The 21,640-nt window shown below is 41.1% G+C and overlaps 1 protein-coding gene across 2 annotated transcripts in view; it reads left to right on the plus strand.

Moving 5' to 3' along the window:
• Positions 1-21,038, plus strand: part of ABCA4 (ATP binding cassette subfamily A member 4) — a 1,737,150-nt gene extending 1,716,112 nt beyond the window's left edge. For both annotated transcript variants that reach the window (XM_069641223.1, XM_069641222.1), the window contains one exon: positions 17,212-21,038. In XM_069641223.1, coding sequence (XP_069497324.1) covers positions 17,212-17,322 — 111 coding nt within the window. In that variant the 3' untranslated portion in view covers positions 17,323-21,038. The remainder of the gene's footprint in view (positions 1-17,211) is intronic.
• The last annotated feature ends 602 nt before the right edge of the window (positions 21,039-21,640 follow it).

A 21,640-nucleotide genomic window follows, 5' to 3' on the forward strand; every position in this document is an offset into this window, starting at 1 on the left:
CTACCACTTTTAAATTAGCCATCATTACATACTCTGTGCATAACCAATCCAGGATATGACCAACAATGAATGTAGGCTCTGAGATTAATTGGAAAAATCAATGATTAACAAACGTTTGAGAAATGACTGTAGCCATATGGTCTTGATCGTCATTATACCACAGGTTGAAGTCACCAAGAATTACAATTATAATGGAAGGTTTTAAAAGCAGAGTGTAATAACGCAGAGAACTATTCCTCGAAATATGGCATGTTGCAGAGTGCGGGGGTCTATATGGCAAAAGTAAAGTTGTAATTACTATGCAGATGTATGAGTAATTTAACCATAAGTGTGTCAACATTATCCAATTCCTCAATAACTACAGTATAAAACTTCAATGTAGATCTAAAAATGACAGCAAGCCCTCCCCCTGGCCCACTCATCCTATTTTTGTAAGGAATCTGATAACCCTCAGGTGCTGCTAATAATAAGGCAGGGCCAGCAGTGTTGGTGAGCCAGGTCTCAGTCAGAAAAATGATATCCAAATGCTCTACCAAAATACGATTCCATAAATCAAGAGCATGTTTAGGCAACGTGCAAGTGTTCAGATATACGCATTTCAGTTCAGAGAAGTTAGTATTGCAAGTAGAGTTGTCAGCCGCTAAAGCTATGAGAATAGCTAAGTCTAAACAAGTAGTGTGCAAGGAAGTTGCATTAGAAACCAGAAATAGGACTTATAACCTTAGGTTCTTTCAAAACAGCTTCAATATTAGATGAAGTAAGCAAAGGAAAAGTCTCTGTGGTATTAGCTAAAGATATAATTTGAGAATATAACAGACAACTGGACGTCAACATGAACAGGCTTGACTAAGTCATTTACTGATTCTATCAATTTAAGGAGACGCTCATCAGTCGCATCACAAGGATTTCACATAAAAGAGAAAGGCATAGTTAAATACTTCTTCAATATTGACTTACTACACAGACTGTACCGGGAAGTTTGGCAATCCATAATTAGAAACATCAAAAAAGAACCGGCCACTTATAGCAAAGAAATATAACAAAGGTATGGCCGACGCAGTCAACAGCACAATACCAGCGCCTTTACTGATGCGCCTGTGTGAGAATAAGTAGCCCGCACAAGCAATATGGTTTCTGGGAATCATAGTTTGTAACTGTAAATGATCGATTCTGTCCCCAATTTACATGTTAATATTGCGAACAACTGCAAAATGGCCAAGCATGAATCGACCCTAACCATTAATCTGACCCAAATAAACAGAGAGATCATGTGGTATGCAAACGCTCTTGCCATAAATCCCATGAAGGCAAAACTGGAAATTTACAGGGAAAAAACAATTTCTACTGTCACTTATGTTGCAAGAGTTTGGGGCTGGACAGCTGATCCAGAGCAATGCCAGAGGTTATGATTAAATTGAAACCGTTTCAGCGTACAATTTTCAATGTTGCCAATGCCACCACACGTTGGTTGTGTAAACCCAGCAGCTTGCTATGCCTAGATCGCCAAGCTACATACAATGACGCCTTAAGAGGCCCAAACATGTCCATGGTTGGTTGTGGTCTCCTGTAAAGGGGAGGTGACTTGGCAGTTCAGGCAGGGCTACTTCTTCAGGGCAGAACCATCCCTGATTTGCATATGGTCTTTCCTCTCTCTAATCCCTCAGCAAGCTGAAAAACAAAGTTCTGGAGGGTTTTCCAGTGCAATGCCACAACCTTCCAGGCTTCATATTTCATTTTTTCTACAGCCTGATGCAGAGACAAGAGAACACTTTTTTGCATCTTATCAGTGGCAGCTCGTCCTTCATGGGCAAGAAGGCACCGACACTGCTCTCGCCCATTATGGAAGAGCCAAGCCGCCCATTGTAAACATTGAGCGCTCCCTCAGCTACTTTCTGCAAATGAGAGAACGTTCTTGTTCCAGCTTAAACTGTGAAAGGCAAACATAGTTTCCCTTTGATATTTTATGTTCCCCAGCACACATGTCCAATTGCCCCTGCAAGGCCGGGGACATTTTGCTTTCCCAGCTTTGCATGGCCCTTTGGGATGCAGGCTGGAGAACTGCACCTCTGAATGTGCATAGGGGGTGCTCCTGTGCCACCCTGAACATTCAGACCTCTTGGGTCCGTGGATTGGCCTTGCTCTGGTTCCTGTGGGCATCTGCAAGAACCAGAAGCACTCTTTGTTTCCTGGTTCTGTATTTGTGTGGCACAGGAGCCGGAGGGCCACCGTATTCCCTGGGAGACCAGAGTGTAGCGAGGAGCAGAATCCAGTCCAGGGCTAAAGGTAAGAAGAATTGATTATGTATGTATGTATGCATGCGTTCGTGTGTGGATGAATGAGTGAGTGTATGATTCATGGGTGGTTGCTGGGCGCACATATGAATTAGCAAGTGTATGAGTGTGTAAATGAATGTTGTGCTAAGGAGCAAGTGAATGTTGTGTCTGCTTGTGTGTTTGTGCCAGGCTGTCATTTTGCGGTGGGGCTTGAAGAAGAGTGTTATTATGTGGCTAGAGTGGCATTTTGGTGCTACCAGCCTAGCCATTTCTTACTGTGACATGACATTTCTATTACTCCGCATCCATGAGAAAGCAATCATGATGTGCTATTATGTGGCTAGACTGACATTTTAGTTCAGTCAATTTGAACATGTTTTGATTTTGTGGCATGGTATTTGTAATATTAGGTAAAGCCAACAGGAGCATGTTATTGTGTGGGGGTACTGCAATATATTGGGTAGAAGCAGCATGGACATGTTTTCTTATAGTATAATTACTGGCATTAACAGCAAAACAACCAATGAATATGTTCTTATATGGGAGTACCGGCATATATCGGTTCATAAATGTATGGGCACAGCCAGCATAAACATGTTTTTTTTTTACTGGCATATTTTGTGGGTGAAGACATCACGAAAATACATTGGGAAATGCTCCTGTGCACTGTTGGTTACTTGCATCTTTTAATGAGTCACCCTACAAAACCAGTTACAAACTGTCTGGCTTTTTACCCAATTTTTCAGAGAGAGACACACACACAGAGAAACTATTGAAACTAAGTATACAACTATCTCATTATAAGCCCAACCTCAAAGTTGTGCATGGTACTTTACGGAGTCCATCCAAGAACAGTGAGATTTCTGATCACTTGATTTTCATTCAACAAATTGATATTGCTCTTCAAATTCCACAATTTGCACAGTGTGTTGTCACTTTATGGGTTACTGTCATCAGGTCTGGCTTTGAGAAAATGGAAACCTCCCCCTCTCAAATGCACACACAGTAGAGTTACCGTGAGTAATCAAATCACTTTTAGTGTTTTCCCCTAGAAGATAAGACTAATAATTGATAATTGTCTGATTATTCTAAAACCCTAGACTCTCAGCCTTGAACTCGGAAGAACATTTTTGGAATCAGAAAATCCAATTCAAACAAAATTGACTGGATAAAGGGATACAATGAAAAAGAAGCAATTCCAGGTTGCTTAAGGACCATGGTCCTTCAGTCCATGCTCACTGGTTATGCACCTCCTGGCAGTCAAAGACATGCTCCCAAAGTTAATGGTGTTCAAGTGTCCCCTGGCCGTATTTTGTTGTTAGTTTGGGTCTATCTTGCTACGGAAAATGTAGTCAGATTTCTTGCTGGTGTTGCTGTAGTCAGAATAATGTGCCTTCTTTAGTTAGTGTGCCCCACTTGCCGGACTTGCGGGACCAAGACTTGTTTCAGACCTTACCACTGTTGAGACGTTATTCTCCAAAGTGCACCGGGCCAAGGGACCTCTGGTATTGCACATAGGAATACTGGCATGCATCTCTGCCACATCCTTCACCAGCACATGTGGTACATATACTTCCCTAGTCAACCTTCTATGTTACTTCTCTTTTCTTTCCACCTCCTATCACTTTCTCCTTAATACCGTTCAGTGATCTGCCCTGCTTCACCTGCCACCTTTTATGGGGCCTCAGAACTATTCCCTGGCCTTGTGAACAAACAGTGTGTGACAATTTTGCTGCACAGTCCTTACTGCCCGAGGACAGGTTGGGTACATTTAAACAGAGGCATTGCGGGGGGGGGGCTAAGGGGACTATAGCCCCTGGTCTTTTGGTTGTAGCCCAGGATAGGATCTCAGGAGCTACAACCAAAAGGCTCACTAGCCCCGAGTCCCGACAGTCCCGCCATTAGCGTAGCGTCATTTCCAGACCTAGCAACACCCTTGCTCAAGTCCATCCATCCTACCCTCACCCATTTCCTCCAAAATTCTCCCCACCTCCCACTAGGCTTGCAACTTTGAGGTTCTCTTGAAAGAGACCTAACACTCCACCCTGTTATCACATCTATTACTACTATCACTAGAGTCAAATAACAATAACTGTGAACTATTTTTTGTACGCTTTGCTTATTGTATCGGCCAAAATTGGCGACATCATCAACAGATCTCAATGCTTGTTTGTCCCAATCTTTGATAATGATTGTGCCGTTCTGTAGGGTGAATCATTAAAGAGGGTGAGAGGCAACCCGCTATTTTTCCTTATACTCTGATGTTGCAGCTCACTGAATTCTGCATGCATTGCCGCTTGCCCAGCTTCACTGGCAGTCCTCTGAATTCTTGGTCTGCAAATACATGGAAGTTTCATGATGCTTTGCTGCTGTTGAACAATTGCACAATATTGAGCTACTTCACATAATGGGATCCCATGATTGCAGATGTTGGGTCTCACTGGGACTATTCTGCTCCCTAATGTAAATTTCACTCAATGTTCAAACCAGGGATCTTCGCGCCACAACTTTTGAGGGGGAATTTAGGGTAGTGTGACAGATAATATAAGTTAGAGATGTGCTGGGAAACTTGGGGAATCCTCCCTATTCCTTCTGCAGTCCTTACATCATGTAACGGGTGATGGCACCCAACCCCCATGAAATCCTTAGCTTCATCTGCTCACCTACAGAATCGCACATCGCATACCTCCCCTTCTTAGTTAAAGCCCTACCGGGAGGAATATTGGAATGTCTACTATTAAAAGAAATGCACATTTGTTTGTAGACAGCCTGCTCTATGCATAGCTGTAAAAGTGTATGGCTGTAACATAAAGAAAACCCCATAATTCAAGAACTGCTTTCATTGTCCTGAGATAGCCTCATATATTGAGCACAATCGGTCATAAAGTGAAATTGTTGGTCTGTGAGATAATGTTTGAGAGCCTCAACCTGCCATTTGATTGTGAAGCCTTCCAACTCTATCATGCGACAATTATTTTCCAGTGGAAAGAGTTTCCTGCTAAAGTACAGGATAGATCTGTCACATCCCCCTGCAAACGTTACCAGAGAGACACTGATTTGCAGGATAAACGACTGAGAAAAATCAGGCATAATGAGAAGTGGTGAATGGCACAGGGAGCATTTAAATTCATCAAACGCCTTTTGACTCAGCTGGTTCCTTTAAAGTTTGATCATTTGGAACGTTTTCCGGTGCTCAATCAAAGGTCCAACCAGTGAAGAAGACCTTGGTGCAAATCTTCTATAAGAGCGAACCAGGACCAGAAAATGTCAAAGTTATTTTTTGATGGTTTACACTGGTAATTGTGGATAGCTTTCACTTTGCCCTCTTGCGGCTGGACCAGTCTTTTCTCTACCTGGAAAACTATGTTCCTCACTGTGGGAAGGCTAGATAAGATTTGTCGGGGGTTGGCTTTGTAAAGATGGCACATGCATTCACCCCAGGTTTCACTAGGAATCATGATGTTGTCTGAATATGCCACTGCATATTCTAGTTTGGGTAAAAGGATTTTATCCACAAGGCATTGAAATGTAGTAGGGGCCTCATGTCAGACGTCTGCGAATTGAAAGAGGCCATATGGTAAGGAGAACAGCATTTATTCTTGGTTCTGGCACCAGGCTCATTTGCCAATTGCATTTGTTTAAATCGTAATGTAAGATGATATAGTGATCATTTTAATCATGTTGTTGGCCCTAGGCATAAGACAGGTATCGGAACAGGAGGTTTCATTGAATTTGTTGAAGCTAATACAAAATCTCTAACTGGCATCTGGCGTTCCTACAAGAACAATTGAAGAATCCCAGTCGATGTTTGATGACATAATGCTTTTTAAATTCAGCATCTTCGGGATGTTCGCTCGCACATTCTGCGATTAGGCTTCTGGCAAATGATACATTCAGAGAGTTAAACTCTTGTCTAGTAGACTCTGGATCAGATAGTAAAAATTGATACCTCGGTCTGGTTTATCAGAAAAGAACATCTCAGAAAGTATCCAGTAAGTCACAGGGGGGGATTCGGATTCTGGAATGACTTTAAACGTTCAGGGGCCATTATCTAGAACACTTCATAGAGTGCATCACTGGTGAAGCCCACAGCAGCATAAACAACCATGACTGGGTCTCCCATATCTTTGCAGGACTTGAGCCAGGTGACATGGTAAACTTGGGTTGGATTTCTTTTGCCCTTTTGTTGGACATGAAAATTGAGATCATTAAGTGTCTCAGTCACGATGTAGTGTCATTGGCACTGGGCAAGGAGTTTGTTCTCTGAATTTGGAAACGGGACTAGCACCTTTTCTCACACCTGGAATTGGTGCAGCCAAGCTTGGTACTCATATAGTTGCTTCTGCTTCTCCTGCATATCTCGTGCTTGGTGACTAATTCTGTAATCCTCCACATTGTCTTCTTTATAAACTGGATGTTATTAAGGCCAGTATCTTTCTGGCTTTCCCAGTTTTCCTTTAACATAGCAAGTGCATCTTGGGGTTCACCGCCATACACCAACTCAAAGCAGGAGAACCCTGTTTAAATGTGTGGGGCCTTCTGAATATCAAAGAGTGCCCTTTGCAATAACCGGGTGTTTAAGAGCTGTTGTGTGGTGTTGCCCCAAAGCGGGAATGCTTCAAAATATCTTTTGACATAATACACCACTACCATTATATATCAGCTTCCTGCCTTGGAAGGGCTTCATTGTCCCATAATGTTCATCGAGAGAGGCGAACATTGATAATAATGAGGGGCTGGATAAGGGCTCGCTCAACATCAATAGGGGAGCTTCTTTGACGAAATGAGCAAGTATCACAGAACTTCTTTGTCTGTTGGTAAATCCCTGGCCAATAGAAGTGGCCAAAGATGTGTTCCTGAGTCTTTGTAATTCCCTGGTTTCAAACCAGGAAGTGAGAATGGGTTAATTTCTCTTAGGGGAGTACGTACTAGGATATGGTGACTGGGGATCCCACCCTTCCCTCTATTCCCAGCCCAATATAATAGATCCCTGTGTTCAATAACATTGAGACCCTGTTAAGTCAGAGATTCCTCCACTACGACCGCCTATTCCAATTCATGCTGGAGTGTTTGGTCATTTCTGTGGGCTGCTCTACACTTTGGAGAACTGTCTAACTCTTCCTCAGACTGAGATGGGATCATTTAAAACTTGTTCTGAGTTGCCATATGTGCTGAAGCAAAACCCTTTCTCCTCAGAGTGTGGGACTCAGTTTTAAAGCCTCTTCTATTTCAAATAATTTGCAAATAAGCAAATAAGCTGAGTCAGTGGGTAACCTAGTTTATCAGGGAAAGTGCCTGATGCCTAGTTCATCAATAATACCTCCCCTCAGTATTGTCCTCCCACTCACTCCAGCTAGGACAACAATCTCATGATAAAGGGCTAGCCATGACTTTGCGGCTTGGTGTATATTACTACCCCTGGCAAGGGCAATCATACTTTGTGCATACCAGGGCTCCCTCAAGAGGGATAGCAATATTCTCCCAACTCTAGAGGTTTTATACATCCCATTGCCCCTAATTTAACTCTTTGGGGAAGGCTGGACTGGTCTGAAACCCTAACTATTGTAGGGTTGAATTTGGTGGGTACTGTAGAACCCCTGGGTTGCGTTCTGCACTTTTTTCATGGCCATGCAATTAACAAACACCTCTTGATACAGAAATTAGGATTCATCGAGGTTTATTTCACAGCACCATTAGCCCAGGATTAGGGTGAACTGGATAATGTGCTAAGAAGCCTTTCAAAGCGATACAAAAGGGAGCATTTCCATCTTACTTTAAGGCTGTAGACAGTCAGTGCATTCTGCATTTCAATGGGTACCCACCACCTGGCATTCAAACACAAGTCACTTAGCATTTTCAATGTCCTTTTGATGAAATGGTTACTGCGCTGAAGGAAAATAGGGATGAGTAGTGCCTACAACTCTTAGCCAGCCTCCAACTAATACTATATCAGCAGTAACCCTAGTCATAAGAGCTAAACAGGCACAGCCAACAGGGATACCTCATTCAACTCTCTTGGTAATGTGGCCTGAATGCATTTAGAGTGTGAACTAATACAGCTGCAATGCAAACAGAAATAGTGTGGTGGTACCAAAACAAATAGAATGGCCAATAAAGGTTCTATAAAATATGGACTTTAATCAAACAATCAGTGCACACAATAAATTCAATATGTGGAAGGCTCACCTCTGTAAAAGAAACACGGAGAATGCAGACTTGGATGAGAAAGGGCACTCTGGGTTGATAAGCTGGGTGTTCAGGCAAGAGATTTCAGCAGCAATGTCAAAAATGTAAGAAGTGAGACTAAAGGTCACTATGATGCTTTGAGGAGGACCAGTGAGTCTGGGACTGTCCAACTATCTTTTGAATATTGTCCGTGGGGCTTTACAGCATCGAGCCAAGCTTCTAAGCACTCTACTATAGTTAGATCAGTGTTGAGATGTTCGAGTCATGAATTTCCACTGGTAAGTCAGAATTGAGTCGGTCCAAGGCGCTGGCTACTGTCGGGTCGATATGAAGAAAATTGCATTCACACTGCACCAAATTCCAAAAGCTCTATGCTTGATTGCATGCAATTTATTGTGTGAAAAGTCAGCCTGACACGTGTTTCGAGCGAAATGCTGAGTTATAAACACCATATAAATATCATTGACAAAATTAAATGAACATTGGCATACAAATAAACAGCCAAAACCCAAGTGCAAAATCAAAATCAAAAAAAGGTGGGGGGTGTAATACATAAGTCCATTGTCAAATATTGAGGAAACATACGCTATGTACACCGTTGGGTGGTAAAACAAAACATCACAGGAGTATCAAAAATATAACAATATAAGTCAAGCAAGTTTGCAAAAAGTTTGCAAAAAGACAAAGAGAAAAATAATAAAAACAACAATAGAGAAAACAAAAACACTTTGATTAGTACAAATCCAGTTGGATAAATGGCAAAGTGATTGAGTGTCAATGAATCACAACAACCGGTACAACAGTCGCTTCTATTAGACAAGATACCTTATATCCTCTGGTGTTCTTGTATGTTTCTCTACAAAGGTGATAGTGATAATCTTACTAGCAATAATGCAGGAATCATAATCAGTTATTTCCCACCCATCGGGCCAACTTGATATGCTATATGCAGAACCTTCCACTTACCAATATAGGTTTAATCATTAGTTCATCTTTGTTAAAAAAAAAATTAAACCTGTTTGTGCACCTAATGCCTTATCTCTTTATGTTATTCTATGAATAAAGAGAGGAACTCCTGTTTGCTGAATAGAACAAGTGATATTTAATTGTTCTTTTTCAATGCTTTAGGCTGTTTATGCTTTCAAATTTTTTGTGCACAGCTCAGTTCAAACCCTCGACACGTGTTCCACTGTCTTTTAAACATTTCAGACAGTTCTTCAGGACGGGTTTATTTGTGACATCAATTTATATCTAAAAGTGACAAATCATGATTGGAACATTTTGTACTTAATGTCCTTGTTTTTTTTTTAATAGAAAAAACATTTTCACTCATCCTTTTACTATTCCACCATCAATATTTACGATTTGTATACATAGCATTTTGCAAAAGAAAACTTTTCATCTTGAATATTGCTTCAAAGTTAGACTTAAGTACCATTGTTTGAAAACTTCGTTTTACCATAAACACTAGAGCAAGTAGTATTTTAAATTGGAAACCTAAATGTAGAAGTCTGTTTGTAATAGTAGTACGGGCACTCACTGTTACGACTTTTGCTTTGCTTCTTGGTTTTTCTGCTGTTGGTGTTTTATAACCAAGAGATTCGTGCCTCTATGTTTTTATCTCCCGCTTTCTCGCTTCACAATGTGATATGTTTGAGCACGATCTGAGTATAGAAAAAACCAAAGATGGTTTTCAATTTTAGGAGAAATATCCTGATTCTTTTCAAAATGTATACTTCGTATGTTAACTGCTGAATTGGCTCTTGCTAGTAAAACACTAGGTTTACGCTGCTTCTTCCTTACCTTAATTTTTCTTTTACGATCCTTCCGGGTGGATGCGCAACCTGTTAACCTGTATCCTGTACCCTCGACTTGCGTAATTTAGTAATTGCAGCGTCGCAGTCACATGAAAATTACGATCACGTGACCGCTGTGCATCCATTTTGGATTGGTAATGTGTTTAGTCGTATTTTAAGCATACAATTTTAGTCTAGAAGCTGTGCTGACTTGATTAGTATTGCAGCGATTTAATTTGTGTTTTTAAAGACTTGATAGTCTATGTAATGTCACTCTTAATTATAATGTTGTGATTGGTGTAACCTCGGTCATGTGATCAATATTGTCACATGATTATTACAACTCCATTTTGAATTGGGAGCAGTTTAGTAATGATAGTTAGTTCTAACTTTTAATGACATAGAATCACTTCTGCTCCTATATAGATTGGAACAATACTGTATTGATCTAGCCATAGTGTCACATGATCACTACATCTCCATTTATGAATTAGGAACACATTTAGCATTAGTGATTGATTCTGAATTTGACTGCAATCCCAAATAATTGTTTGAAATATTGTGACATTCCTGTCTTGGTTATTGTTTACTGAGTGTTCCGTACATAAATTGAAACGAACATTTTAGCATACATTTATCTTTTGAAAATTATTCAAAAACAATTCAATAATTTGCGGATAATTCCTCTCAGGCTGAACAGTAGGAAATGATATTTCTTCTTTACAAAACATGCATAAGTTCAGTGTCCGAATTCAGACCCGTATGGCAGCTGTCCAAGGAACAGATCCAGTAGGCTTCTCTGGATCTGAGGATTTCTTCCAGGTTGCCACCTCTCTGTGGCTTGGATATCTTCTCTATTCCGAAGAATGTTATTTCTTTCTTTGGTTGGTTTGCATGCTCTGTTATGTGATGGTAGCCTATTGGATATCTAATATCATGTTTCATGGTGGCTCTTAAATGTTCTTGGATTCATATTTTTAGTTTTCTCGTTGTACCTCCAACATATATTTTGTTGCACATGCATTTGATGGCATAGACTACTGTTTTACTGTTGCAATTTATGAAATCATTAATCGTGTGCTTCTTTCCGTTTGGCAGACTGATACTTTTCTTTCTGTTTTCTGAATGTGGGCAACATATGCATGTGCCACCTTTGTAGTTTCCTTTAAGTGGCTTTCTATTCCATAGTTGTGTTAGTCCTGTTTCTTGTTTTTTGACTGTGAAATGGTCATGGCTCAGGATGTCCTTTAGGCTTTTGGCTTTCTTGAAGGTGATGTGAACATCGTCCTCTATGTATCCTGCTATATCTTGATCCATTTCAAGGATGTGCCAGTTTTTCTTCAGGATTTGTTGGATTTGTTTTGCATTGGCACTGTATGGAGTAATGAACCTGAGTTTTGGTTGTTCTTTTTTGTTATCACTTGCTTTTTTGTTTGTTAACAGTTCTGTTCTTGATTTGTTTTTGGTTTTTTCATAGGTTTTTTTCAAGAGTTTTTTGGTGTAGCCTCTTCTTTGGAATTTCTCTATTGCTATTTTGGCATGTTTTTCGTATTCCATTGGTTCTGTGCAATTTCTTTTTATTCTGAGTAATTCGCCATAGGGTATATTGTTTTTAACATGGTGTGGATGGTGACTTTTTGCATGCAGCACTGTGTTTCCAGCTGTTGGTTTAATAAATAGTGTAGTTTGTAGTTTTCCATTTTTTACATATATTTTTAGGTTCAGAAATTGTATGGAGTTGGGGCTTTGATTTGTTGTGAATTTAAGGTTGTATTCATTTCTGTTGAGATAATCGACATAGTTGTTGAGTGTTAATGTATTTCCTTTCCAAATGATGAGAATGTTGTCGATATATCGTCCCCAATATATTATGCTGTTTGATGTGGTAAATGCTTCATGAGTCCAAGCATGTTCTATTTCAAAGTGGCCAATGTATAGGTTGGCATATGCAGTGCAAATTTGGCTCCCATGGCTGTCCCCTGTTGCTGTCTGTAAACTTGATTGTTGAATAGAAAAATATTGTTTTTTAATGTGAAGTTGAGCATTTCTAGTATCATCCCATTTTGTCTGTAGTAAGATACTGATCTTGTTTTGAGGAAATAGTTGGTGGTTTCCAGGCCTTTAGCATGTAGTATACTTGTATAGAGAGAGGAGACGTGCAATGTTACCAAAGTGAAATCTTGTTCCCAATTTATTCCTTCTATTTGTTGTATTACATGTTTAGTGTCTCTTATGAACAATGTTAGACCAAGAACTAGAGGTTGCAGGTGTGCATCTATGTATTTTAAAATTGGCTCTGTGATGGATCCTATGATGTTGATTATTGGTCTAAAAGAAGGAAACAGATTGTATGGCTTATGTATTTTGGGAATGAAATAAATTGTGCCCAGTATGGGAAACCGATTGCTTAGAAAGTCTTTTTCTGTGTCTGACAGTAAACATTGTTCCGTCCAGTTGGTTTGCATTGTTGACCATTCCGCTACAAATCTGTTGTTGTGTTATTTTGTAATTTCTCGTAGCACTGTTCCTGGTTCAGGTGCTCTTCCGCTGCTGCTATGTAGTCTGATGTATTCATCAACACTATGTTTCCTCCCTTGTCCGCTGTTTTTATGGTTATTTCTGTGTTAATTTTTTATTTCTCAATTTCTTGTTTTTCCTTCCATGTGAGATTGTGATTTTTACTGCTGGATAGTTTGCCTGCAAAATACTTTGATCTTAATTCACACAGTGTCGCTTTGTGAAATAGGTCTATTACATTGTCTTGTGATACAACTGGTACGAACGTCGATGTTTGGCCTTAGTTTGTTTTCTGCACTTAAATCTATATCAATGTTAATTTCTTCTGCGGTCTTTTCCAAGTTGTAGGGGTCATCCTCTTCCGCTACATTTAGAAGTTGGGCTGTATTTTCCATGTGTTGTATTGTTAGTTCCGATGGAACTTCAGTGTGCGATCTTTTCTTGGTTGTAGTTGTTTGCTTAGTTGTTTGAGAAAAATGTTTCTTTCATTTTAGCCTTCTGCAGAATTTGTATAAGTCTGCGTTGACTGTGATATAGGTTTAACCTGCTGGACAAATGCTTGAATGCTTGGTCACTAAAAAGTAAATAAAGAAAGTGCACGTGTTCATCTAGACCTTTCAAACGCATACATCGTTTAGAACAAAATCACCGAAAGTGCCATGAATATAACAGAGATGTACCTCTGAGGCTTCGCAATTGCGCAAAGGTAACAATCTGAATTCCGACATATATGAATCCATGGTGATGCACGTAGCAGCCGTTTAATGTAACATCAAGTGCGATTATAAGCACCACGTAAAGACACATGTGGATGGGGAGAAACGAAACATCGTAAGCAAGCAGTAAGCGGCATATTATTGATGTGTGAGTAATGAAGTGGCCGTGCGTATGGTCTAGGGACCATATACTAAGAGGCTTACCTGCTCTAGCCTCTCGGCTTGTGTATGCGTTGTCAGGGAGTTACAACTGCGTCTAGCTGGTCTGTATATATTAACATTAGGAAAGCTGCATGGCTTGAAGCACCTGCTTCAGATGGGAAACATGGTATTCCAAGGTGTGGATAATAACTGCAGCATAATCAAGCTATGTAATGCTGAAACTCTCTAAGCCACTCAGGGCTTGGTTTATCATCCTCTGAAAGGTTGCTGAACAGTTGCTTTTTAATACAAAACGCATACAAATGAGCTGATAGTGGTCTTCTGTGGTGGAAAATGCTGACTTATCTTTTTCGGTCAATCAGGACAACCTGTTAGTTCCTCGGCTGTGAGGTCAAAGGTAGTCATGTACTTGGCAGCATCTCACCTCTCAATGGGCTATACATGCACAAGATATATCATGAGCATCTGTTTTAGTTACAGAATTGAGCCTCCTGTAGTCCAGATAAAAGCGGACTTCAGTCTTCCTATTGCTGAACAATTTAGGAATCGGCCAATGGGATTGGCTCAATAAACCCCAAGTCCAAAATCTTGGAAGCGTACTCCTTAATGTTGGCCCTCAATGTGTCAGAAATACAGTAAATTCTGCTCTTCGTTGGCTTACTGTCACCTGTGTCTATGTCATGGAGACACCAGTCTCTGTGACCTGGAGTCGGTGAAACCAGATTTGTGAACTGGAGCAGTGTCTGACAGCAGTTCCACAATTGCTGTTCTGTCAAATCAGATGAGATCTGTACCCCCTCTATAGCCTCATCTGTGCCTTCTGAGTGCATCAAGTCTGGTAGAGGACCTGTCTGCTCTTCAGACACAACATCTGTCACTAGAGACAAAACCAAGTCATCCCTGCTGCAATTACCTTTCAGCCGATTGATATGTATCAATGGGGTAAATAACCTCACTGATCTTCTCCAGGATCAGGTCCACTTATCTATTCGGGCACAGGGCTTGACAGGCATGGCTTATACTTTCCTTTTACATGTCACCAGGTTGATTAGGATTCACAATTGCTATGTTTTGAATCAGAGGTGCAGACAATTAAGAAGGCCCTTCCCTAATGCAGAACACTGGTGACTCCCATGGTCAAGACAGCACTCTGGGGAGATTGAGGGTAACAGCTGATATTATTAGAGAGAGGTAAGGGGGCCTGGAGAGCCCTCCCTATTCCTCCACTGGGGCCTATATCACACATGTGGTGTCACCCATTCCTCATTGACGCCTCATCTCCTGACCTGCAGCAAATGATATTGTCATGTATGTAATATTTCGATTGCTCCTGAACCCTAGGGGGTCCTTAAATCAGTAATGCGTCATACTCAGGATGGGATGCAGAATAACTCTTACACCAAATAATAAGACCGACTCAGGAAGTTGGTAAAAAGTCTCTCCCGACTGTTTTATTTTCAATTGTCTAAAACAGAGAGTTACAACGAACATCAAAAGAGGTTGCACAGCATTCTCTCTGCATTTCATAAAAAAGTATACTTTTATAGCAAAACATTTTCATACGTGATGTCATTCTACTTGTCAAACAAGAAAAACCTATGGGGGTTGTGATTGGCTTAAGGGCAGCATCTAAGTATACTTTCTGTATAGGGATCGGTTGTTATTGGGTCTCTACAGTCAGCTGGACAACTTATGCCCACCCCTAGTGCAAGTAATCTTAATCAGTTATTAGATGCACAGTATATCATTGGCTCTCAAACTATAAGGCCCTTTGTTATATGGCCTTCTACAATTGGTTGGCACGCGTGTACCCTTCTGGAACATTTGGCTCACTAGCAGCACATAACCTGGTACCCCAGGGGTCAGTGGGTGGACTTGACCGTGTCTCCCCAACCAATTAGCCCAACATCTGTCATCGCTCATGCCTTCTGCCATTCAGATTGTCTTTTAACTTGGCCTTGCAATGTTTCCTTGCTCCTGAGAATATATGGGAGTACAGGCACACTCTTATCACAGTTCTGGTCTGCAAGCCCACCTCCTATTTTCATTTTTGACTCATGTGACAGTAGACCATATTTCGGGCTGTTGTGCAGCATTTAATTGTCTTCAATTAATAAACCTGACACTTATGGTGTTCTTTCTAAGCACCTTAATATGAGACGATTCATTATCTCACGCCTACTGTTCTTCAAGGATAGATAACCAGTTTTTGACTACTTCATCCCTCTACACAAAGCCAGACAGCTCTTCCAGGCCTTTCCATGCTCTTAGTTTCATGTTGCTGCGACACAGCTTTCAGATCGTTCTTTCTCCGTGGGTCTGAACTTACTAAATATGTGACACGAATGACCAGCTTCTATATAAAGGCGGCACCGCCTGCAGCCTATTCACTACATATAGCTAGCCTTTAAGATCACTTAGTCTACCTGCGTTGCTGCGTCTGTACAGTTATAAAACAGCTTGCATTTTCTGCAGTGCTCTTCACACGTGCAATCTTCGTTACGCATATGAAAGCTTACTCGGTTCTTTATTTCGTCATCAGATTGCATAAAGTCTTTACTTCCTTTTCTTCAGCCACTTTTCTCAGTGAGCCACGCTCGCTTCTTGTGATGTCACCAACTTCTCCATCCCTTCTTCATATTCCTTCGGGAATCTCCTCCAAGAGATTCTCATCTCTACGGGGATACATCATATAGGGTCTTCTCAATGGATACCTTTTCTTGAAGGCTCTCTGTGGAATAGGCACCATCACTGGTGTTGTGCATGTCGCGAGTTCTGTCTTCCAGCATATAAGAAGTATGGGGGCGGGACTTCCTGAAGAGGCATTCAGCTGCTCCTCTACAAGTTGTCTCTATTGCATCCCATTAATCCATCCCCTCAGATGTTCATGCCACAAAAGTAGCAAGTGTCTGTGCAAGCCAAGGAGAGTTTTGGGAAATACACATTTTTTATATGCTTCCTTGTCGTCAATTTACTGATGGCCAAAAAATGCGGGTTGTGTCACACTAGTAAGACACTTCACTCTGTTTCTTTAGTTCATGTGGCGACCCAACACAACAGATACATCTATGCCTGTCTTGCTTTAATGTGCTTAGAAGACCAAAGACTATAAATATCAGGAGCTACCTTCCCTACTGTCATGTCTCTACGTGAGAAAGGTTTAAAATTTCGGAAGCGTAAAATCTGTAAACTGTTCTCTGTCGTAATTCTGCTGGGGGTTTCAGACAAGCATACAAATAATAATGGTGCCTGTGCAGATCACAATCTTAGGAAAATCCTCACATTTTATATTTTCATACTAAATGAAACAGGGAAACATTCTCCTGGATCTGTTTAAGAATTTGCTTACTATGCAATTTTAGTCAAATAAACTTTGAAGACATTCATGGGTCATATACCTTCATCCCCTACCAAAGATAATGTATGAAGCTGGAATTAACAAAGTATAGATTGAAGGTGGTTTGAATGCAGATGTGGTTTGTAATTCAGATCTGTATCCTTGTTTTGGCGATGTCCGTTTTACCAGTATGCACATTTCACATTCGATCTTCTCTTCTACAGGTGTTTGTGAACTTTGCTAAGCATCAGACTGAGGATGAGGATATCCGCCTGCATCCCCGCGCCGCAGGAGCCAGCCGCGCAGTGAAGGTCATGCCCGCTCCAGCTCCTTAGGCAATCACAGCAGCAATCCGTGCCGGAAGCAGCTTCACAGGATGTGCCATACAGGAACAATATAGACCATAACATACAGCTCCACTTGAACTAATATGGATTATCAAAGTGTTCAAAATAGAACATTTGCCAATCAGTCCCTGTAAGAACTTGCGGCTACTAGCTAGGAGAAGCTCCATGTCTTACACACCACCGGTAGACGCAAGTGCTCCAAACTAAAGAAATCAACACACAATCCTGACAATTGACAAACCAGCAGGTACTCTTATAGGGTGGTATCTGCTCTTGCATTGCACCTTTTATTATCAACAGCTGTCTCTTTGCATCACTGCAGTACGAGAATTTAGATTTGCTCGTCTATTACACACTCCCTAATCACAATCTCCTCCTGAACCTTTGAGAATTATGTATGTCTCATGATTTCATGTAAGGCCGCAATCAACACGTTGAACCTTTGAGGGAGTAAACGAAACATGTACCGCGTGTTCCGAGAGACGGACACACACCCGAAATCCACAAATGATGCAACCTCTGGGAGAGTGAAATGATGACAGGCTCCTTTGACCAGTGGTATATTAACAGGTGACTATGGCTCTCGAGGGAGACTGGCTCTCTGTGCAGCGTGTAGATATAAAGTTTTATTTCATGTTATAGCAACCATTCCCATGGGGGTGTATATTTGTTCCTGGTCAGGTACGGCGTATACTAGCAGAGATGTGGTCTTTTTATCTGAGTACTTTTTTTCTCCAAATCGTTTTATTGGTTCATAAAATGGCAGAAGAAATGCACCGATATATTGCCATATTCTACAATGCAATGATATAGTTATGAGTCACAGCTCAGAAATCTGCTCACTTCGGTAGGAATTAGTCAACACCTAACATGGTATTTATTTCAGGTGTCACAAAGTAGAAATGTCTGTCTTAAAGAATCTTTCAGTAGAACGTTAATGTCATGCCATCGTAATTAAAAGAGCATAGGTAACATAACATGACATAGAATATGAGACATACAGTTTCAAAGAGCCGTAAAACCAAAGGTCTGTGCCCTTTCCTCCTATCACTCAGATGCAACGTTTTATTTATTTTTGTATGCATTAGTATATGTGTTTTGCATGGACCAAGCCGAGATGGCAATGGAGCAAGTAGCAGCAGTTCTTGGGAAAATGAAGCAATCGATTATCTACTTTCATTTGTCACTTTGCCCATGGTCCTCTTTCTGTGTTTTCCAAAGTGGATTTCTGCTTCCCAGATTTTCCATTTGTTTGGAGAAAAAGGTTTTCCCTCCATGATGTTTCGATATCCTCATAACTCACGAACCTTCGACTACAATACGTTTCATGTATTTGTTTTTAACAACATCTCCAATGTTTCGACTTTTTAGGCTGTTAAAACGACCAACTTCCCAAATGGCGTTTTTCGGCCTTTTTGGGGGATAGCATGGTTGAATTTGTTTGAGAAAGTGTACTACACTCTGGGTGGTTTTAAGCACCTACTTTGACTGCTGCTTTTGCCTAATGCAAGCGCATTCTGTAAAACGATGTGTACGTCTATGAGGGTATTTTCACTGCAGACAACATTTTGTAAATTCTCAAGAAAAGGTAGTCTTTATCTCAACTTGTATTTTAGCACTTTTGAGCAGCCCATCAAATGGTCATCGCCTTCTAATATGGTTACATAAAATATTTGTCCATCACTTCATTGGCTATTTTTACCAGCATGTCTTTCACTTCTCAGTTATTTGGACACATACATCTGTATTCGAAGTTTTCCTTGTACAGAACCACTGCCTCTGTTATATAGAGTTCAGTGCGTGAATGTGCTTTCTTTCCTGAAAGTAAGTCTTGTCCCCATCCATACTTCCACTTTGTTATGGCTTATCAACAATGAAAAATGGGGAGTGCATGCATTGTGCAAAGAGGGTGGCCTTTTGCCTCTATGATTTTTACAGAGGCTATGCTGCCACAAATAGGCAACAAAATGTATTGCATGCCGTTAGCAAATTGTGCCCCATGGTAACATAGTGCGTTAAATTGTACGGAAAATTGGAGACAGATGGCATCAAAGATCTTTCTTTCGATTAAAAGAGCCCTTCCTGTGGAATTTTGTGACACCTGGACCTTGCACATTTTTCCTGCCAGGACTGATGACCTGCGTCTCTAACCCTATTTCACTATATGAACACATTTCACATGTTGTGGCCCCAGTGTGCCACAATGTTTCTGCCTACCGACATTTTACAATGGGTCATCCCACTGCAGCGTTCCCCGTGATACCATCTGAATGTTAATGAGCCGAGAAGTAAGCACTATTGTAGCTGGGAGTTTTATCCAACTACAGGTTCCTACCTCCATACCTACCAAACCCTTTTACAGAACAACACAGTGTTCTGGTGCTGGGATCCATCGTGCATACTGTCGCTCTTCTGTGTACAGGTTAAGTCAGGACACAGACATGCATTCCACTGCTGTGACAGGCTTATCAAGTTAATGTTAATGTAATGGTAAAGGACATTTGTACCGCGCACTATCACCACCGGAGTGGTCCCCTTGCGCTCTGAAAGAGGGAGGGAAGGTGAGTTAGTGGGAGGAGGCTGGAAAAGTGCTAGAGTGCAGTGATGTTCTGTTGGCAGCCTCAGCCCACTGGGTCCGTCGGCTGGGCCTGGGTGTATGCGGCCGGTAGTCATCATGTACTGATGTGCGAGTCTATGTGTGTTTATTGTTTTGTTGTTGCAGTGTAATGAAGTTTGTGCGGTTTGTTGTGCTGGAGGTTTGTGGTTGTGTTTGGTTTGGAGTTTGAGAGGTGTATGCAGAGGAGGAAAATGTTAGTGGTATTGGTTAGTTGGCATCTCTATCCTGAATTGGCCAGTTGGGCTCGCGTAATCTCACCCGATGTGGTGCTTGGGCACCCTGTGCTTCTGAAGGTCCGTGCCCGTTTTGCATTCGAGGCCCCTTGAACATCTCGCTGCCTCCTCCGCCCGCTCCGTCAACAACCTTGAATGTTCCTCACCCCCACCCACATGGCTAGTGCACCTTCCAGTGTCCATACCTCAGTTAGTGTGGCGATTGGTGGTATCTCGGAAGTTCCACAACCCAGTGGTACCTAGCTGTAGCTAAACAGGCGGTTGGGGATGGTAAGGATTGGCTGGGGTTGTTGCCTCCGTCTCCATCATGGGTCTTGCATGTGAACCACTCTGTCCGGTGTCACCCCTTTGAACAGGGCTATTGAGGTTGCAACTAAAGGCAACATTACCATATAAGTAGGATGGACAAAACAACTAAAAAGGAAGCCTCAATTTTAATAGCAAGTATGATAACAATACAGATTCACATATTAATTATAATGGCATATTCATGAACCACAAGATCTGCTGCAGATACTAGGTAAATAACCCAGCTGCAAGTAATACCAGCTTAAAGGCAGATGTATTGTTAACTGTGCATGGCTTTCCTCTAAAGCACACAAAGCTGCACCCCCGGGCAGGCTGCTGTAGTGATCAGTTATTCATTGTAGACTGCGATTTCGACAATGGGGGTACGTTTTTTATTACTTGCTGCAAGGTAATGTTTACATTCTAGGAAAGAAATAATGATGTATAGTGAACATTTTATTTTGTATGATATATATATCGTCTGAGCTCAAGAATGGGCTTCAAATTAATGAATCGCAATTGTACAGACTGATAGCTAAATAAAATTTAAATTGATATTAACAGCATTGGTCGTTATTGTCATTGATACGGTAACTGTATGGACTGGCTCTTGTCATATATATTGCATATCCTAGATTTGATCACCTCTGTGTGGAACCAGGGGTCAGATTTCTGGAACCTTGCACTGATGCACACATTCATTTTTGCATGTTTTCAAGCTTGAGTGGTACACAATGGAGCAAACCTATTTGCCCCAATCTATGGCACAATTCCTAAAGATTTTAGCACAGGAGCCAAAGCGAAGCAGTTTTGTTTGTATATTATGTTTGCTGTGTGGCATAACCAGAAACACGTGCTGCCTCAAAGTTTAATCTTTAATTAACAGTTTGCATTTGTGTTCTCTTGGCCAAAATGTTATGAGGTACATCTTTAGCAAAATTTGAAGCAGGTCCAATTTGCTCTCTTCCTTTCACTCCCGCAGAACAAATGGCGCTCCAACCAATTTGCCTCCACTGTAAAAATCTTTCTGAAATATGAATTGTAGCAAAATATGTTATTCCTTCCTTATTACACAAGCAGCAAAAATTATGTTAGGTGCATCGTCTCAGTTTTTAGCACAGGCGCAAACATTATGCATACTGGTGCTTACGTAGAAATATAGCGCAAA

This window comes from Ambystoma mexicanum, chromosome 1q, assembly GCF_040938575.1.
Source record: "Ambystoma mexicanum isolate Mex_15411 chromosome 1q, UKY_AmexF1_1, whole genome shotgun sequence".
In the NCBI taxonomy this organism is placed as follows: domain Eukaryota; kingdom Metazoa; phylum Chordata; class Amphibia; order Caudata; family Ambystomatidae; genus Ambystoma; species Ambystoma mexicanum.